This window comes from Myotis myotis, unplaced genomic scaffold, assembly GCF_014108235.1.
Source record: "Myotis myotis isolate mMyoMyo1 unplaced genomic scaffold, mMyoMyo1.p scaffold_m19_p_2, whole genome shotgun sequence".
Taxonomy (NCBI): Eukaryota; Metazoa; Chordata; class Mammalia; order Chiroptera; family Vespertilionidae; genus Myotis; species Myotis myotis.
The window spans coordinates 51,433,257-51,453,442 of record NW_023416324.1 but is presented as its reverse complement, the minus strand read 5'-3'; the positions used below and the strand labels follow the sequence as shown (position 1 = coordinate 51,453,442).

The 20,186-nt window shown below is 35.9% G+C and overlaps 1 protein-coding gene across 1 annotated transcript in view; it reads left to right on the top strand.

Moving 5' to 3' along the window:
- The first annotated feature begins 818 nt into the window (after positions 1 to 818).
- The window catches only part of NEGR1 (neuronal growth regulator 1), an 885,164-nt gene continuing 865,796 nt past the window's right edge, over positions 819 to 20,186 (top strand). The window contains exon 1 of the mRNA XM_036351917.1: positions 819 to 1,173. Within this exon, the coding sequence (XP_036207810.1) occupies positions 998 to 1,173 (176 nt within the window). The 5' untranslated portion in view covers positions 819 to 997. The remainder of the gene's footprint in view (positions 1,174 to 20,186) is intronic.

Genomic DNA, 20,186 nt, shown 5'->3' with positions numbered 1-20,186 from the left:
CGCGCGTCCCCTCAAAAAGCAGCCCCACCCACTGTCCCTACCTATTTCCGAAAAGAGGTAAAGAGTGAACTAGTTGGCTGCTTGTTAACTGTAGCACAGCCGCCCAGGCGAGAATGGAAACAAATAAAAAAGAAACAACAAATCCTCTCAGTCCCAGGCGTCATGATGGCGCCGGCCACAACTTGGAGGACTTGAAAGTTACGGTGCCTCCAAAGGTGAAACGCACGGGAGAGGGAAAGCCAAGCGCTCCTCTGCGCTCTCCTCCTCGGCCCGACACGGAGACTTTTCTAGCAAAAGCAGGGCATATGCCAGGAAGGGAAGCCTTCTGTCTAGGAGGCATCTCTCTTTCCCCCGCAGTCTGCGTAATTGTGATATACCTCCTCCTGATAGATATTTTCATTTTCTTCCTTTTTTTCCCTCCATTCATTTCGCCCCCCTCCCTGTTGCATCCCCCAATCCCCGGGCGGGGTTGCTAAGGAAACGGCCGCTTGGCAACGCGCGCGAGCCGGGGGCCGCCGGCGGCCGCTGCGCCCCGCGCTGCTTCTGCTGCTGCTGCTGCTGCGGCGGCGATTGCAGCCGCCGCCGCTCGCCCAGCCTCCGCCTTCGCCGCGCCTCCTCCCTCACTCGCCGCGCGCTCGCCTCCTCGCTAGATGGTGTGCGAGCCGCCCGAGAATCAGACACGCTCCGGACTCGGCCAAAAGCAACCGAGAGGAGGTGTAGTGTGGTGCCAGGGGGTGGGAGGGGAGGGAGGGAGGGACAGCGAAGAGGAAAAGGCGGGGAGGCAAAAAAGAGAGAGAAAAACAACACCCAACAACTAGAGAGGGGAAAGAAAGAAAGAAAAGAAACCCACCCATCCACAAAAAAGAAAAAAAAAAAAGAAAGAAAAAAAGAAAAAAAAATCCTGTGGCGCGCCGCCTGGTTCCCGGGAAGACGCCAGCACCAGGGGGTGGGGGAGTGCGAGCTGAAAGCTTCTGGAGAGTGAGCAGCCCTAGCAGGGATGGACATGATGCTGTTGGTGCAGGGTGCTTGTTGCTCGAACCAGTGGCTGGCGGCGGTGCTCCTCAGCCTGTGCTGCCTCCTGCCCTCCTGCCTCCCGGCTGGACAGAGTGTGGACTTTCCCTGGGCGGCCGTGGACAACATGATGGTCAGAAAAGGGGACACGGCGGTGCTTAGGTAGGAAGAACGGCGTGCTTTTCGTACTTGTCTCAGTCTATCCTTCTCTCTCTCTCTCTCCACCTTTTTATTTTTATTTATTTTTTTTGCCCCCCCCCTTTTTTTTTTAAACTGAGTAATAACGCTGATGGGGATTGTTATCAAAAGACCACATCTCAAGACACCCAGGTGCTAATTCTGCCCCAGCCCTGCCTGGTCCCTTTCCGCTGGGGCAGGTAGTGAGCTGGGCTCCTGATGCTGAAGCACTTTGCCCGGACGCCAAGTAGCCCCGGGATGAGTGGAGCGTGCGGGTTAGGAGGGGCAGGTGGTACTTTGAAACTCCATTCACGAGGTCTCTGTTTTACTGGCATTGGGTACTCTGGGAGAGTCTGACAAGTTTGTCAGGTTTGTTGCTGTTTGACGCTAGTCTAAGCGACTTTTCCCAACTGCTTGCTCCCAGCTCCCATTTATTTTCCCTCTCAGTTGGACACTTCGGCTCAATTTCTCCCTCTTCAGCTTTCTTTCCTTTTACCGTTTTTCCCCCTTTCTCCCTTCTCTTTCTTTTTTTTCATTCCTCCACCCTCTTCTTACTCTCCCCCCATCCATTGCCTCTTTCCTTCCCTTTTCTATTTTCTCTCCATTCTTTCCTTCTATTCTGATTTTATCCTCAATTTTCTCTTTTTATCACCTCCATTCTAATTCTGCATTCTCTAATTTAACCTCCTTTCCTCCACTCTTCACCCCACCCACTCCGTTTTTGTTCCTCCTTAATGTTCCTATTCTGTGATCTTGTCAGTCCCATTCCCATCTCTTTCCCTATCGCTGCCACATACACAGGCATCTTCCTTCTAACACCCTCCAGTACTATTTTTTTTTTTTTCACCCTGGCAAATCTCTTTTTCTTAAACACACTCCTTCACATATTCTCTACTTCACATCCCCACACACATCGGCTCTTCCATGGTCTAGCAACCACTTTCACATTCAGATTCTCTTTTACTGTTCAAAAGGCACACACTTCTCTACTGTTCCACATGCTGTCACTCACACATGTGTACAACCCTCTTCTCTCTCTCTCTCTCTCTCTCTCTCTCTCTCTCTCTCTCTCTCTCTCTCTCTCTCTCTCCTCATTTTCTCTATTCCCTCTTTCTTCTTTATTCCCTCCCTCCTTCAATTTTCAGTTTTACTCCTTTTTCTCACTCTCCCTTCTCCCTCCTTTTCCCCTAAGCTTGAGCATTGAAATGTTTTGTCATTAATGAACATTCATAGCCTGATGCTACCACTAGCAACAATGCGGAGTGAGCTTCTGGATACCTTTTCTCTCTTGTGAAAATATAAATGGATGATCAGCAGTACTTAGATCTAAACAAGGCTAAACGCCCCTATTCCTTCTTTTCCCATCGCCCTCCCTTCCCCCCGGCACCCCCACCTGATGTACACCTCAGATCTGCCTGAAAGATCTTCTTTCTCTCCACTGGGTGGTAGTTGGCTTCTAAGAGTGGATTGCACAGTATACATGGCATGGCTAAGTGAAAGAGTGGGATATGTTTCTGTTTGGATCATGTAACATATTTTAAATTTAATGATCTGGGATCTGGGTGTGGTATATAACTTACAGCTTCTGAAACATGATTATGAGTCCAAATTTGTGTGGAATACTATTATAGTATCTAATATAAACTAGTAATGTGCTTTTATAATATATCTTCTTATCTTTGCTGTGAACACAGAATGCCACCTGGCATATACAAAAGTAATGCATAATTTTTTAATAACCTAGTAAAATACCTCTTCATTGTTGGTAAAAGCAATGAGCTCTTTGTCACATAGAGGATATAAATTAAGCCCATATTTATGTTCTTTATATTAAGTTTGTTTTAAAAGTTTGAACAATAGTGGTAAGGATGACACACTGTTTTCAGAGGCTGCAAACATACATAATGGGAGTTATAATTTATATGTTTGTAGAAGCATATTGCTTATTTGTAATGAGCATTAATATTTTCAAACTAAAGAATTTGCTAGACTGCTTGTCTTTTGAGGATATACCTTGGCATTTTGCTTCTAATGGATAATCTAGTAAATACTGTGGCTAATTAAAATAGCTGAACTCACGGTTTGCTTCTAGGAGACCTATGGCTAGTTTGCTCATTGCTTCAATACTAAAGCTTCTCTAACTAGTGGGAAAGATATCTTCCCCGTGCTGTTGGTGTGGTGCAGTCCTTGTTTACTTGTATGCACTGTACCTCACCCCCTCCTGTTTTTTTTTTTCTGTGTCCTGACTTTGTAATATCCTATTTCAGGGAACTTTTGACTTTTAACATTTTTAAACAGACTAGAATCTCTGTCTTTTCTAAATGATATTCCTAACTAATTACAGTGTGTGTTTTTTAAAATAAAAACAATCCTTTTTTTGGTCATATGCAATAGAAATCTGAGCTGCATTACTTTTTATCCGAAGTAATTTGCTTATAGTAATTCTAGAATTCTCTAGGGACCATCCCATTTTTATTTTTTTTATTTTTTTTACATCGTCCATGGATTTTTAACTGTTTTTACATATATATTTACAAGAAATTCTCAGTTATTTTTCTTTACTCTCCTCCAATAAAGGAGTATCTATGAACAGAGCAACTGGTATTGGCTCTGTTCATAGACCAGAATAGACAGAACTTAAAAGACTAATTGAGTGTAAGTCAGGTGACATATTTTTCATCAAAAGTAATGTTACAGAGTTATATAGTGTGTTTTTGCTTTGGATATTTAGAATTGTGCTTGATGTTGTGCTGTAACTCATAGAAAACAAAACAAAATAAACAAAATTTACCCTCAACTATAGACTCCAGCCCCAATTAAGGCACAGAAATCTAATGCTCAAGAAAATATTTTACTGAATTACATTATATCATTTACTAAGTTTTACACAATATACTCCATTTTTCATCTAACACATTCCTCAAGGTGTCTCCAATAAAAAGCAAATAGTGGCATAACAGTTATCAAATAACTTTAAGAGCCAAAGGCCTGAAAGTGCAAACATGTCAGTCAGTGACTCTGTTGCTTGTGGTTACATTAATGAAACAGAAGTTTAAAGGTCGGATGTAACATGTTTATCTCCAAAATGCCACAATATCTGTTTTAGAGAAAGAATCAAGAAAAACAAAACTCTCCTTAACGCATGTTATAATGTAAAAGGGAAATACATTCTCTGGTCCACTACCCATATCTATAATTTGTAAACCATCTTCTCTGTTTAGCCTAAATAGAGGACTTACTATGAAATTTCATTTACTAATTTCAGCATGCTTATCACTTTAACTTTGGCTTTTAAAGTTAGTAAAACAATACATTAAATGTCAAAATGTCCATTTCTTCTAATGATGTTATTATGCACTGATAAATCTCTGAAGGATTCACTTGAGCTTTTTGGACCTTCTTTATAAAGTATTTAAGGATGCACCTACTCAATAAAGTAACATTTGGTATCTCTTACTTAAACTTTGGATTCAAATGAATGCATGGATGTCTAGAGTACATTGTAATTAGTTACAAGCACAAATTAAACATTCATTAATTTCTTAAAAAGTGACTTTGATTGCAACTACATTTATATGTATTAGTGTTTTATACTTAAGAAAACTTGTTAAACTGTATATGGAGAAATTAACTTTTTCTCCAGTCTTCATATTGCATTTTGCAGTACGTAGAAGATTTGAGTTAATGTTTCATGGGGCCACAGAGCAAAGGACAGGAGATGATAGAACCACATTGATCACACTTCAGGATCTGGTATTTCTACACGTGGAAAATCAAGGAGAACATAACTCAGCTCTGTATCATTACATAAATTTCAGATGACTTTTTAAATATAGTTTTACAGTTGTCTTAGTGTGACTAAATTATTTTATTCTTACCTTATTAACAAGCACAGTTATGTTAATGTTATGTTTAATATTCTTTGGAAACAATACAAGGAACATCCTCATTTACATCCTGCCAGTGTCTGAACATTTTTAAAAACACATGTCATTTTAAGGAAATTATTTCAATCTGTTTCTACTTCAACTCTTCTGTATGAATTTTGCACATTTTACGTCACCTTCCTGTTATGAATTCAAAATATTCTCTTCTGTGCTTGTCATGTTTTAACCAAAGGAAAGGAGAGTCTTTTCTTAAATGTGACATATTTTACATGAGCAAAGTTGAACACACATCTGTTAATGTAGTTGATTGAAATGGAACTTTTATGAGATCCTAATATGATATTGTAAAAGGAAGAAACTTTTGCTTAAAGCAAAAACATAAAGCACATTTCCACAGAAGGTACATCCGTTGGAAGACACAAAACTTTTATAAGTGGACTTACAACTGGATATGACAAGTATTCATTACTTCTCAGCTTATTTTTCCTATACATTTGCCTTTGATTAAGTTAATTCATTTTATTTGGATGCAAGAAAGTAAATGATTCACATATGGGAATGGAGAATTACCAATAGCAATAGAAATCAATTATGCTGTACTTTCAGAATATCATTGAAAAGTCTCATATTATCTGTTGAGTCACACCTACACATTCCAGGTACATTTTCAAGTATATAGATATTTCAATTTTGAAACATTAAGGCATTATTTAAAAACCTATATACTTATTAAATAGTGCCATTGAACAAGTATATTTAAAATTCTGATTCCCCCCCCCCTTTTTTTTTTAAAAAAAAGAAGGGGTGATAAATTGTCATACTGACTTAATTGGAAAACTGTGTTTCAGAATATGGAATGAATTGGTACAATATTACGTGTTGGGATTTTTCTGAGCTGCCCTATTAGCATTAATTAATACTTGGCATATCAATATGCAATCATTTACTATACTTAAGAACAATAGTATTTTTAACATTTATAAAGAATTTTTTCCCCCACAATCTTTTCATCCTGAAGACTTGGTAAGCCCATGCAGTTATAGAACTCTTGGAACACAAACATGTTAATGAAGTACTTATTTTAAATAGATTGGCTTTGTAAGTAAACTGCTCCATGAAATAAATTAATTCTGTATTTCCTGACTTCCGAAGCATTTCAAGTAATGTTCACATCCTCCATGTGACAGTTCTGGGCCCAATTGACCAGATCCAACCTTCACCCTTCTGCTGCTCTGGGCTGTTGGAGGTAGATGGTGGAGCTAATTCCTCAGCCATATTTCTCAGTCTGCCATGTCTTCAGGCTGCAGTTGGCCAAGAATAGGCAGTTTGGGAGAATGGAGGACATAATGAGTGAGAGGCCAGAGTGTTTGTTTCTCCCCCTCTTCATTGCTTTGGGCAATGTCCAGCAATGTCTCCATCTCCCACTGGAACCTCTTTGTTCCATCTTCCACCCCATAACTGGCTCTTGGGCTTCTGTTTATGCCTCATCCATTTGTTCTTTCATGCTAGGAGCAGTAATGGTTTCCTGCTGTTCTAACTGCTGGGTTTGGCTTCTCAGCTTTTCCATCCCTTTGTAATCAGCTCCCTCCATTAAATTCCCTCTGTTTTAAATATCCAGAATGCTTTAGGTTTTTCTGGTAGAGTCCTTATTAATACAAAGTGAAAAGTAATGGTTTCAGTGATTTTAATTATATTTGATTAAATTACTACTTCACCCATGGCACCATAATGTTGCTTGCTAGCATTGGATAGCCACATTGGGGAATATTACAAACAAGAAAGATGGATAGTTGTTTGTTTGTTTGTTTTTTTCCATACCCAGATTATAATGAGAATAAAACAAGTGTGTAAATATTTAATTAAATTTACAATTGAATAAATAAGTTTAGTGAAAAAATATGTAATGTTGCTATGGGAGGGAAAAATAAAGAAGTTGATGGGTATATATTAGCAAGATTCAATAATACTATATCTTTTTTTTTGACTGAGCAAAAGAGAACCAGGGCTAAACAATGCTTGTGGATATGTGATCAAAATGCTGAGATAATTCTTACAGTTTTGCCTATTTAAATCAATGGGAATTAAAGGTCTTTCTTTTATGTAGCTTAATACCCAAGGAGTTTTCAGTTTCTTATAAAGTATATGACCAAAACGATGCCCATGTTTCAAACGATGCCCATGAAGTATTTGACTACTGTAGAAATTAGTCTCTCAAGCCATTTGAATCTTATAATTAGAAATCAAATTACTTTTCTACCATATCCTGTTCCAATTAGCATAAATTAAGACATTATGGACATCACATAACTTATATAGAATAGCTAAGGGGATCTTCATTAGTGGATATTGTGGTTTTTTTGTTTGTTTGTTTGTTTTGTTTTAATTTACTCTCCCTCTTAACTGACTATTAGATGATGTGGTGACTTTTCCCCTAGCTTCTTCAAAATACTTTCTGAAAGATATTTGTTTAGGTGCCTGGCTCCAATATAAACAAACCCTACTATTTGGTACATTTTTCCACACTTTCACAGAAAAGATCTTAATTGAAACCATCATTAATGAAATGACCCTCTCTCAAAGATGCTCAAGAAAGGATTTCTGAATTGGGAGGGCAGTTGCTAATTGATCTCTGCCATTCCATCTTTCTCAAAGTTTTGCTGATTCATTATAGATTATCATTGATGCTTTATAGGTATAAGAGAAAATTATGTCTAATGTTTTATTTTACCTGAGCAGTATAACATTACCTGCTTTTTGGCTTTTGTAAAGAAAATTTTAAATTAAAATTGGGTAACATGAGCTTTGATTAGGTGTTTTATGTGTTTCAAATTCATCAACACAAAAAAGAACTTCCCATACTACTAGAGAGTAAAATCGAACATTTTCCTACATGGTTATAATCATTATCAGATTGGATTTTAATTAGTTCACCATATTTAAAATGTGGTTAAATGTATTTAATAATAGTACTATTTTTGATTCTTTTAAAAAATGTACTTTCTGTTCTTAGCTGTATTAATTTTGTTTGACAAAACACCTGGGTTTGTAAGCGTTACAACTGTTATTCATCTATCCCTAGGGCTGAGCAGATAACTCTGCATAGATCAGGCTGACATCACTATTTTTAATTAATGACACCACTGAAGGAGAAATGAAAGAATAAATGTATTTGTTTTTTTAGTTCATTAATTGTTTCAGATTTAATAACTGTAATATCTGTCAGACTGTGTTGGATCTGCATGCTTATAGTGATTAAGCACTTTTTATTGAATCTATATATGAGGAGCCTCTCTGCCTTAAGTAATTCCTGCAAAAGTTCTAATTTAGGGATAAGACACATTGGAATCAATCAGTGTCTTTAAACTAAGATACAAACTACAGTGTGCCTTGAAGAAAAAGTATACTAAAAGTATTTTTTAAAATAAAATGTATTTCATAAGAGTAAAGGCATTATATATAATAAAGGTAAGTTAAGTATTGTTCGATTAAGCTTTTATGGTGTGTGTGTTTTGTGTGTGTTGTGTCAAGATTTTAGATGTGTATGTCTCACTGAGGGTTTCAGAAGAAAAAGTTTGAAATGCAATGGGATACTTATTGGAAGACTTTTGAGATGTCGTTATAATTTTAAGAAGACCCAAGCTTTTAAATTATATAGGAAGGTTTTTGCTATTTGCAATTATAATCAGCAGATAACAAGGACAGTTCAAAACAGCAAAACATTTTTTCTGTTTCTACCTCAATGCCTGGAGCCTCCTCTTCCTTTCTCTTAAGGTTTCAATTAAATGAAATCAATAAAAGTAAAGAGGTAGAGAGAATCGGCCATTTGCTATGGATGAAAAGCTTTCAATTGTGAAAAGTAGCTACACACCCCAAACAGGGCAGAACTTTTGTATCATTCCAAATGTCTTCCAGAGTTAGGGCAACAGTACTTTATAAACCACAGGGTGTTGCTACAGCTGATAGAATTTTAATGTGGTCATATGGCTTTGATTTATAACGGTGGGGAGGTTATCTATTAGCATAGTGGTTTCTAAGCCTTATCAAGTTCTGAATCTTGAGAGAGGACCTTTGCTGTTCTTAAGCATCCAGCTGGCATGGGAACTGGTCTTTTAATCACTTTCTCTAGGAAAAGGGGAATATAAGAAAGCAAGACTTTGGCAGTGCTGCCAACATTAAGTGTTACTCTTTTGAACAGAAGCCAATATATTATACTTTTTGGATAGCTGGTAATTTGTTCAGTTTAAGAGAGATGTTTATAACCCTTTTCAATCCAGAACTAAATTATTCTTTACTGTATTTCACTAAGTCATTTAGACACAGGTTAGTGCCCATGCTCATGCTACAAAATAAGATTTCTTTAAAGCTATAGCTCCTGCCATAAAGTGTTGAAAGGTTTGGCTGATCTAAAAGGCCATGGGAAAAAATGTGTTCTGTTGTCTCCAGAAACTCCTTTCCTCTCATGGAACTAAATTAAATTTAAAGATATTAACAGGATTTAGGAGATATTGTGAACGTAAGAGCTGTAATCAGAAGGCAAGAGAGTATTGCCTATATATTCTCTCCAGTAACATTACATACCATTGTATTGGGATATTAAGTGAATAAATCAAAGGGGTCATAAAGTTTTTCTAATCTTATAGATATAATATCTCTTACAGGAGAACATACTTAGATATATTTTATTTGTGAGTAATCCATTTTCAAATTAATGTCTAGGTAATTGATAAGCTGAATAGAAAATGGCATTTCTACTGTTTAATATATTGCTTGACATATTATTAGTGCTCAAAACCTGAATGCTGAGTAGGAATTGATGGAAGGGGTAGGAAGGGAAAGAAGGAGGAAGGAAGAGATGTAAGTATGTTATGCTATATGAGTGATTTCTAATAAAACCACCTCACTGTGATGACAAAAATTAAGCCCATAAATTTTACTATATGGAATAATTATAATAAAAGAAATGAATTTTAGTTCAAATAATTCATGTTATAATTGGAATAATGTTAGACATACATCATATTTTACACTCAGGTATATGTCTGCCTCCAAAGTTGCTGGTCTGTTTATGTTTATTATAAAAGATAGATAGTAGCTCTATACCTTGGCCTGCAATGGGATCAAGGACCAATGTTTTGTAGTATAAGAGGAATTTATGTATGTATAAATCTTTGAATAATTGCTCACTTGTCTTCCTGAGAATATGCCATTAATCAATGTTTTGCTTATATATCATTAATGCGAAATAGATATAAGGAATTACTTTTGCTTATGCACAGAGTTTATCGTTTATTATAATTGTATAGTTTCATTGAAAAACCCATCATGCTTTGAGGTATCCACAATAGGGGTGATGGGAGTTTGAGTTTTTATTTCTCTGCTTACTGGCTATGCGACATGAACAAATGCCTCATCTTCACTTAGTACCTCCCTAGCAAAATGACATAGATGATGTGAGAAATGCTTGTAAAATGCTAACCCAGTACCTACTATATAGTAAGAACTCAATTTATATTAGCTAATGATTTTGTGTTTCTTTTATTTTCCTGATATCAATCTGAAATTTGATTACTGACATGGTATATTTTTCCACATATCATTGTGCCAATTATATGTGAAATCATTATACTTATTTGTTGAATATATATATATATATATATATATATATATATATATATATATATATATATATATAGTGATTTTGTTAAAATAACATTTGATAAGTAGCTTCCTGGGGTATCAGATGGTGAGCCCTGATTCAAAAGAATACAAGAAAAATTGAAACAGAGAAGTTTATTACTCACAAGTTCAGTAGGACACACATGACATGCCTCCAAGGGCCACAAGAGGAGTTCAAGGCCAGATGCAGGCAGAGGAAGTGGCAGGACCTGGGACATATGCCTTTATTAAGGTCATAGGAGGAGTGCTTGCTGATGAAAGTGGAATAGGTCAATTCAAACCATAAAGAGAGAGGGAGAAAAGGAGTGGGAGAGGGAGAGGGAGAGGGAGAGGGAGAGGAGGAGGTGAGAACAAAGGGAAGGCACAAGAGGAGAGACAGGGAGGCTAATTTCAAGGACTGCTGGGGAAGTGATATCAGGCACTTCAATTTACTATGATTCTTCAGGTTATTATCTAGGGAATGAACTGAAGGAAGGGCTGATGCTAGTTCAAGGTCCCTGCTGGCCTTTCGGCCACACAAAATGAAAGCTAAGGAAACAATAGTATGGAGTAATTCAGCTAAACTCTTGACATTTTATATTTCAAAGAGTCTATTTAATGGGCAACTTGTATTTATTATTGTTAACCCAGTAGCAAATGAAATGACTCCCAGTTGGAAAGTCAAAACACAGCAAAAGAGGTTTTAATTATTAGGGTGCAGACCAAGACCACTCAATAGCACAAGAACCATAAATTTTATGCTGAATAGATTGATGCTGATTTAATTAACTTACCAGAGGTAAAGCATTACTGTAACTGGATGGTCATAGGAAGTATGAGGACTGAAGAAGAAATGAGAAGAGACAGAAGAAAGTACAATATGATGGCAGTAAAAAAATTAGAAGGTGAAGATTAATATTTGTGACAGGGTTTAGAATGGAAGAGGTGACAACTGATGACAACATTGGAATAGTTCATAAAAAAGCGATATCATTTTTTTAAAGTATTGAATTTATTGGGGTTACATTGATTAATGAAATTATATAGGTTTCAGGTATATAATTATATAATATGTCATCTGTATACTGTATTGTGTGTTCACCACCCAAAGTCAAGTGTCCTTCCATCACTATTTATCCCTCCATTACCCTTTCTCTCTAGTAATCACTATACTGTTGTCTGCATCTATGAGCTATTAGTGTTTTATTTTTATTTTTTTCTTAGTCCCTTCACCTTTTTCACCCAACACACAACCCATCTCCCTTCTGATAGCCATTATTCTGTTCTCTATCTATGAGTTTGTTTATATTTTGTTAGTTTATTTTGTTCCTTAGATTCCACCAATGAGTAAAATCATATGGTACTTATCTTTCTTTGACTGGCTTATTTCACTTAACATAATGCTCTCCAGGTCTATCCATTGCTGTTGCAAAGGGTAAGATTTCCTTCCTTTTTATGGCTGAGTAGTAGTCCATTGTGTAAGTGTACCAGAGCTTTTTGTCCATCTACTGATAGACACCTGGGATGCTTCCAAATGTTGGGTATTGTAAATAACACTGCAGTGAATATACTGATGCATATAATGCATATATTCTTTCAAATTAATGTTTCAGGATTCTTTGGATATATTCCCAGAAGTATAATGGCTTTGTCGTAAGGCAGTTAAATTTTTAATCTCATGAGGCAACTCCACACTATTTTCCACAGTGGCTGGGTCAATCTACATTCCAACCAACAGTGCAGGAGGGTTCCCTTTTCTCCACATCTTTGCCAACACTTGTTATTTTATTTATCGATGATAGCCATTTTGACAGTTGTGAGCTGGTCAACACATCATGGTATAGGTATAAAAACAGACGTGTAGATCAATGGCACAGAATAGAGAGCCCAGAAACAAACTTATGTCTGTATAGTTGATTCATATTTGACAAAAGAGACACAAATATACAATGGGGTGACGATGGTTTATTCAGTAAATGGTGCTGGGAAAATTGGACAGATATGTACAAAAAACCAAAATTAGACCACCTTCTCACACCGTCTACAAGAATAAACAAAGCAGATTAGAGAACCTGTGTGAGACTGGAAACTATAGCAATCCTGTGGGGGGGCGGGGGCATGGGCGGTGAGATCTCAAACATTTCTTGTAGCAGCATTGTTTTCTGACATGTCTCCTCGGGCAAGGGAAACAAAAGAAAAGCAAACAAAGGGGACTACATCCAGCCAAAATGTTTTTGCACAGCAATGGAAACCATGAGCAAAATGAAAAAACAACCCACTGAATGGGAGAACATTTTTGCCAATAATACATCTGATAAGGGGTTGATATCCAAAGTTTATAAAGGACTTATAAAATTCAACATCAAAAAAACAAACAAACAATCCAATTAAAAAATAGGCTAAGGGTCTGAATAGACACTTCTCCAAAGAGGAGATACAGATGGCCAGTAGTCGTATGAAAAGATGCTCCAAGTCACTAATAATCCAAGAGATGCAAATTGAAACAATGAGATATCAACTACCATCAACACCTAGATTAAAAAACAATGTCAACTGTGAATTGTAGGTGGGACAGCAAATAATTATTCAGGATTAACTATGCTTTTATGACCCTTATGACATCTCTATGTTATGCTGAAGACAATAGGGTTCAGAAGCAGACTGTATGGGCCAGAATTTTCTATCTATATTGCCATTTTATCCACAGGCAATAAACTCAGTAGAAGCTCAGAAAATATGAATGCTTCTTTTAATTCTGCATATTTCCTAAGTGCACAGCAGAATGATTTAAGTTCATAATCAAGTTACAACTCTGAACATCATGGTTCATATTCAAATTTCATTGAGTACTTACTATATATGACATACCATCACAATAGTATGCAAAACTTTTCTGGTTTTGTAGTCAAATAAACACAGGCTTGGAAAGGTAAGGTAATCTGCCCTGGGTAGAACAAGTAGTGGCTGAGCTAGAATTCAAATCTAGGTCCTTTTATCCCAAACCTCGTGACTTTTTAAATCTGTGCTTCTCACTAAAAGATAAAAAACAAATGATAAATTTATTGTTTATCCAATTATTAACATTTAATAAGTACCATATGCATTTTAAAATACTGCTAAATAAACAATGATAAAAAATCAAGAATGCATTATATATTTAAGGAAATGTTAAATTATTTTAAATGAGATTAAGTACTTAACATATATTAGATAGTAATAAGCATTCACTAGATTGGAAAATAGTGAATTCTCTCCCCTGCCCCTTTTATTGAATTCATTAGGATGACACTGCTTATCAAAATTATACAGGTTTCAGGGGCACATTTCACAACACATCATCTATACACTGTATTGTGTGTTCCCGACCCCACATCACGTTTCCTTCTATCACCATTTATCCCCCTGTACTTCCTCCAGCTCCTGGGAAGTCACCACACTGTTGTCAGTGTCCATGAGCTTTTTTCTCTTTTTCTTTTCTTCTTTGTTCAATCTAAAACTGCATATAGTTACCATATTATTGTCCCCTAGAAGTTACCACACTGTTGTCTATGTCCACGAGGTTTCTCTTTTTCTTTTTATCTATCTGAAACGATATATATTCTGGAAAAAACATTTCATCTAAGATGATTTCATCCCTAATGATTATAAGTTACTGGTAATACAAGAGAAAAACGACTTTGGGCATCATTTATAGTTAGGCATTATACATTGGTTACTTTGATGAATCCACAAAACAACCTACATTTTTTCTACTTTATAAGTGGAGAAACAATCTCATAGAAGATAAATAACTTTCTGAACTTTAATACAGGTAGTAAATGACATAACCATAATTTGGTCCTAGACTTGTGTGTCTCCAAAGCCCATGCTCATTATTATTACTTAAGGCACAATATTTCCTGAGGCTTTTTGTATTCTGTAGTTATTAACAAAAAGGAAAAGCTATAGGTTGCTTGCTGTAGTTCACCAAGTCCTCAATTTAATCATTTGACTGTGAATTCTGGTATAACTTTAAAACAATGAATCAAACTGATTTAAAATTCTCCTTGAAAAAGGTTAGGCAGCCTAGAGTAAAGCACCATTATTTTCCAAGATAGATGGGAAAATAAATTTAAAAAATTCAGGAATCAAAAAAGATGTTTTTATTCCAATTTTATTAAACGTATTGTTAATATGTTATAAAGTCTTAACACATCCTTTCCAGCATTTGTCATTTGTTTAATTGCAGTCAGTGTATAAAATTGAACATATGGGAAGTAGATGGGTTGCCTTTTTGTGCTAGCTGTAGAAGAGATATACTATATAGTTTATAATCTGAGTGGAAACTTATTTTTATAAGTTTGTAAGTGTTATAAGATTTTTAAGAATCTTCTTTAATGTGTTTTCATATTCACCTTTTACAGATTTTACATGTGTCCCAAAGAGGAGAGTAAATTTCCTGATGTCTCATTCCTTGGCTATCCAAAGCTTTCCTAACATAAAGTCCTATTTTTGTCTCATAGTATTTAGGAACATTTTCAGCCTTCTGTAGTTCAATTCTAACTCCTTATTTTCTGAATTTTGAATTCCTACAACTTTTTCCATTTTAAATGTTTATTCCATCAATTTTATATTACAGTATACTGTTGTCTGTTATGATTCTGCAAAGGAATATAATAGCCATTATCTTATATAACAGTCTTTCACTTATGTTATCACAAATCCTTCACAGAACTTTGTATATTAGTATTTGTATAGAATATGTTTACTGAATTCTGGAATATTTGAATTGATTTTTCTTTATCTTTTTTTTTTTTATTGTGGAGGTGTGTTTTTTTGGTAGGAACGTGTTTTATCAGACCTTCATTCATCACTTTCCAGCATATGTTTATTGAGTCCCTGTCATATACTAGACACTTTTTTATAAGTTTGAAATATAGTGATAATAAGAGATAAGGTCCATTCTGTTGAACTTACATTGTAGTTCAACCTGTGTTTTAAACAGTATTGGGTAGTGTAAAGAACTTACGTTTCACATTTTACTTTACCATCTATTGGCTCTCTGGTCACAAGCGAGTTACTTGGTTTTAAAGAAACTCAGTTTTATTGTTGGTAAAATGAAAATACTGTTAGCTACTCCTATACTGTACTTATTGTCAATCTTGATAATAACATATGTGAATGTGTCCTAAGTGGTATTCAGCACACAGTTGACACTCAATGTCAATGTCTTTTCTCTTTGCCTTCCTCATCCATCCTTTCATATAGCTGCAACTTATGGCCAGGACTATCTAGTTAAAGGGATGGTTCATGTCATATTGTGCTTTATACATTATATTTGTTCTCTAATAATTTCTGGGGCTCACCTGTTTTTCATTCAAGGCAGCTTTCTTTGAAAAGTAGAGAAAATCGGAACATGAGATGACTATCTCATTCAGTAGTTTTTATTTCTTGGGCTCATTTTTATTTCATCTAAAATGATTTGTCTTTTTACTGTCCTCTCCTTAATATTTTTGTACATGGATTTCCCCCTAAATTTGCCAGTTTTGACATATCCTGAATGTCCATGAAGAGTATATTTTCTTTCTCTCAGTTTCTTCTGCTGGCCACAAAACCTTCTTGCCAACATTATGTGTTTCCTCTAAATCCTACACGTTTCTCAGTATACTTGCATTATCATTTTTTCTTGGTTGGAATGGTAATATATGTAATGAACCCTTCATGATTGCCACCTGATCCTCTGTTTGACCATCAAAGTAAACAATATTTGAAATTCTTCTGCAAAGAATTCTTCATTTAAATAGCATGTCTGTGCTTTTGCTACTTCATTTTTAAACTATCCTAAGCCTCCTAACCTCAATGGAATGAATGACACTTCTCTCTAATCTAAATAATTGAGGAGCTGATTTTCGGACTTTTCTTGGGGCATTCTAAAAATTCTCTTCGTATCTGATGTATAATATCACTTGGTTTCTGGTAGACCATATCTAGACTTTCCTATATCATCTACCTTTAAGTACCAATTACATATTTTTTAATATGGAGAAATCACTAAAACATACATTGTTGTAAATTTATTTTTTACATTAAACTCTCTACCTTATTTCACTCTCTATCTCAAAACAAGAAATTATCAGGCAAGAATGAATATCTATTAATGCTGGTTATCTAGCCAATTACACAATTAATTTGGGAGCTAGAAAGTCAGAGAGAGAGAATTCTTTGCAGAAAGAAATGCTTACATAGCAGTTGTTCAAGGAATATAAAAACATTCAAGTAAAGACAACTTTAAATTATCAGGATGCATTTATTTTTGTCTGTTTTGACTAGCTACAGTCATCAGTATATATATTTTTAAATTTTATTTTCTTGTTTAAAGTACTACAAATAATAGTACACATGTCTCCCTTTCTTCCCCATTGACCTTCCCCTGGCCTCCCCACCCCCCAGCACATGCCCTCACCCCTCCCTCCCAGTGTCCTATGTCCATTGGTCATGCCTATATGCATGCATATAAGCCCTTTGATTGATCTCTTACCCGCCCCGCCTCCCCAACACTGCCCAGCCTTCCCGCTATACTTTGACAGTCTGTTCAATGCTTCTCTGCCTCTGTATCTATCTTTTTGTTCATCAGGTTATAATGTTCTTTATTATCCATAAATGAGTGAGATCATGTGGTGTTTTTCGTTCACTGCCTAGCTTATTTCACTTAGCATAATGCTCTCCAGTTACATCCATGCTGCTGCAAATGGTAAGAATTCCTTCTTTTTTATAGCAGCATAGTATTCCATTATGAAGATGTACCATAGTTTTCTAATCCACTCATCTACTGATGGACATTTAGGCTGTTTCCAAATCTTAGCTATTGTAAATTGTGCTGCTATGAACATAGGGGTGCATATATCCTTTCTGATTGGTGTTTCTGGTTTCTTGGGATATATTCCAAGAAGTGGTATCACTGGGTCAAATAGCAGTTCCATTTTTAAATTTTTGAGGAAACGCCATACTGTTTTCCACAATGGCTTCACCAGTTTGCATTCCCACCAGCAGTGAAGGAGGGTTCCTTTTTCTCCACATCCTTTCCAGCATTTGTCATTTGTTGATTTGTTGATGATAGCCATTCTGACAGGTGTGAGGTGGTACCTCATTGTTGTTTTGATTTGCATCTCTTGGATGATTAGTGACTTTGAGCATGTCTCTTGGCTTTCTGAATGTCCTCTTTCGAAAAGTGTCTATTTAGGTCCTTTGCCCATTTTTTGATTGGGTTGTTTAGCTTCCTTTTGTTATGTTGTATGAGTTCCCTATAAATGTTGGAGATTAAACCCTTATTGGAGATAACATTGGCAAACATGTTCTTCCATGCAGTGGCTTTCTTGTTGTTTTGTTGATGATTTCTTTTACTGTGAAGAAGCTTTTTATTTTGATGTAGTTCCATTTGTTTATTTTCTCCTTAGTCTCTCTTGCCCTAGGATCTGTGTCTGTAAAGATATTACTATGACATATGTCTGCAATTTTCCTGTCTATGGAGTCTTATAGAGTTTTTATGGTTTCCCATCTTGCATTCAAGTCCTTTAGGCATTTTGAGTTTGTTTTTGTGTACGGTGTGAGTTGGTGATCTAGTTTCATTTTTTTACATGTATCTGACCAAATTTCCCAGCACCATTTATTGAAGAGGCTGTTTTGACTCCATTGTATGGTCTTGCCTCCTTTGATAAATATTAATTGAATATAATGGCTTGGGTCAATTTCTGGATACTCTATTCTGTTCCATTGGTCTATATGACTGTTCTTGTGCCAGTACCAGGCAGTTTTGAGAACCGTGGCTTGGTAATATAGTTTGATGTCTGGTATTGTGATCCCTCCAACTTTGTTCTTCTTTCTCAGGACATTTGTGGCTATTCGGGGCCTTTTTTATTCTAGATGAATTTTTAGAGAGTTTGTTCTAGATCAGTGATGGCGAACCTTTTGAGCTTGGTGTGTTAGTATTTTGAAAAACCCTAACTTAACTCTGGTGCTGTGCCACATATAGAAATTTTTTGATATTTGCAACCATAGTAAAACAAAGGCTTATATTTTTGATATTTATTTTATATATTTAAATGCCATTTAACAAAGAAATATCAACCAAAAAAATGAGTTCGCATGTCACCTCTGACACACGTGTCATAGGTTCGCCATCACTGTTCTAGATCTTTGAAATATGCTGTTGGTATTTTAATAGGCATTGCATTGAATCTATAGATTGCTTTAGGTAGTATGGACATTTTAATAATGTTGATTCTACCAATCCATGAACATGGGATGTTCTTCCATTTGTTTATGTCTTTCTATCTCTTTTTTCAATATCCTGTAGTTTTCTGAGTATAGGTCTTTTATGTCCTTGGCTAAGTTTATTCCTAGGTATCTTAATTTTTTTGGTGCAATGGTAAATGGGATTGTTTTTTTCGTTTCTCTTTCTGTAAGTTCATTATTGGTGTACAAAAACGCCATAGATTTCTGGGCATTAATTTTGTATCCTGCTACATTGCCAAATTCATTTATTAGGTCTAGTAGTTTTTTGATGGAGTCTTTAGGGTTTTCTGTGTACAAAATTATGTCATCTGTGAATAATGACAATTTTACTTCCTCTTTACCAATTTGGATGCCTTTTATTTCTTCTTCTTGTCTGATCGCTATGGCTAGTACTTCTAGTACTATGTCAAACAGGAGTGGTGAAAGTGGGCATCCTTGTCTTGTTCCTGTTCTTAGGGGAAATGGTTTTAATTTTTGCCCATTGAGTATGATATTGGCTATAGGTTTGTCATATAAGGCTTTTATTATGTTGAGGGGTTATCCCTCTATTCCCACTTTGCTGAGAGTTTTTATCAAGAAAGGGTGTTGGATTTTGTCAAATGCTTTTGCTGCATCAATTGATATGATTATATGATTTTTGTTTCTCAGTTTATTTATGTGATGTATCACATTTATTGATTTATGGATATTGTACCATCCTAGCATCCCTGGAGTAAATCCCACTTGTTCATGGTGTATGATCTTTCTAATGTATTGCTGAATCCAATTTGCTAGAATTTTGTTGTGGATTTTAGTGTCTATGTTCATCAAGGATATTGGCCTGTCATTCTCTTTTTTTGTGGTGTCTTTATCTGGTTTTGGAATTAGGGTAATGCTGGCTTCATAGAAAGAGCTTGGAAGTGTGCCTTCCTCTTGAATTTTTTGGAATAGTCTGAGGAGGATAGGTTTTATTTCTTCTTTGAATGTTTGTTAGAACTCCCCTGTAAAGCTGTCTGGACCAGGGCTTTTGTCTGCTGGAAGATTTTTGATTGCTGTTTCAATTTCTTTGGTAGTTATCGGCCTATTCAGGTTTTTTGACTCTTCTTGGCTGAGTTTTGGGAGCTTGTATTTTTCAAAGAATATGTCCATTTCATCTAGGTTGTCCTTTTTGTTGGAATAGAGTTGTTCATAGTATTTTTTCGTAAT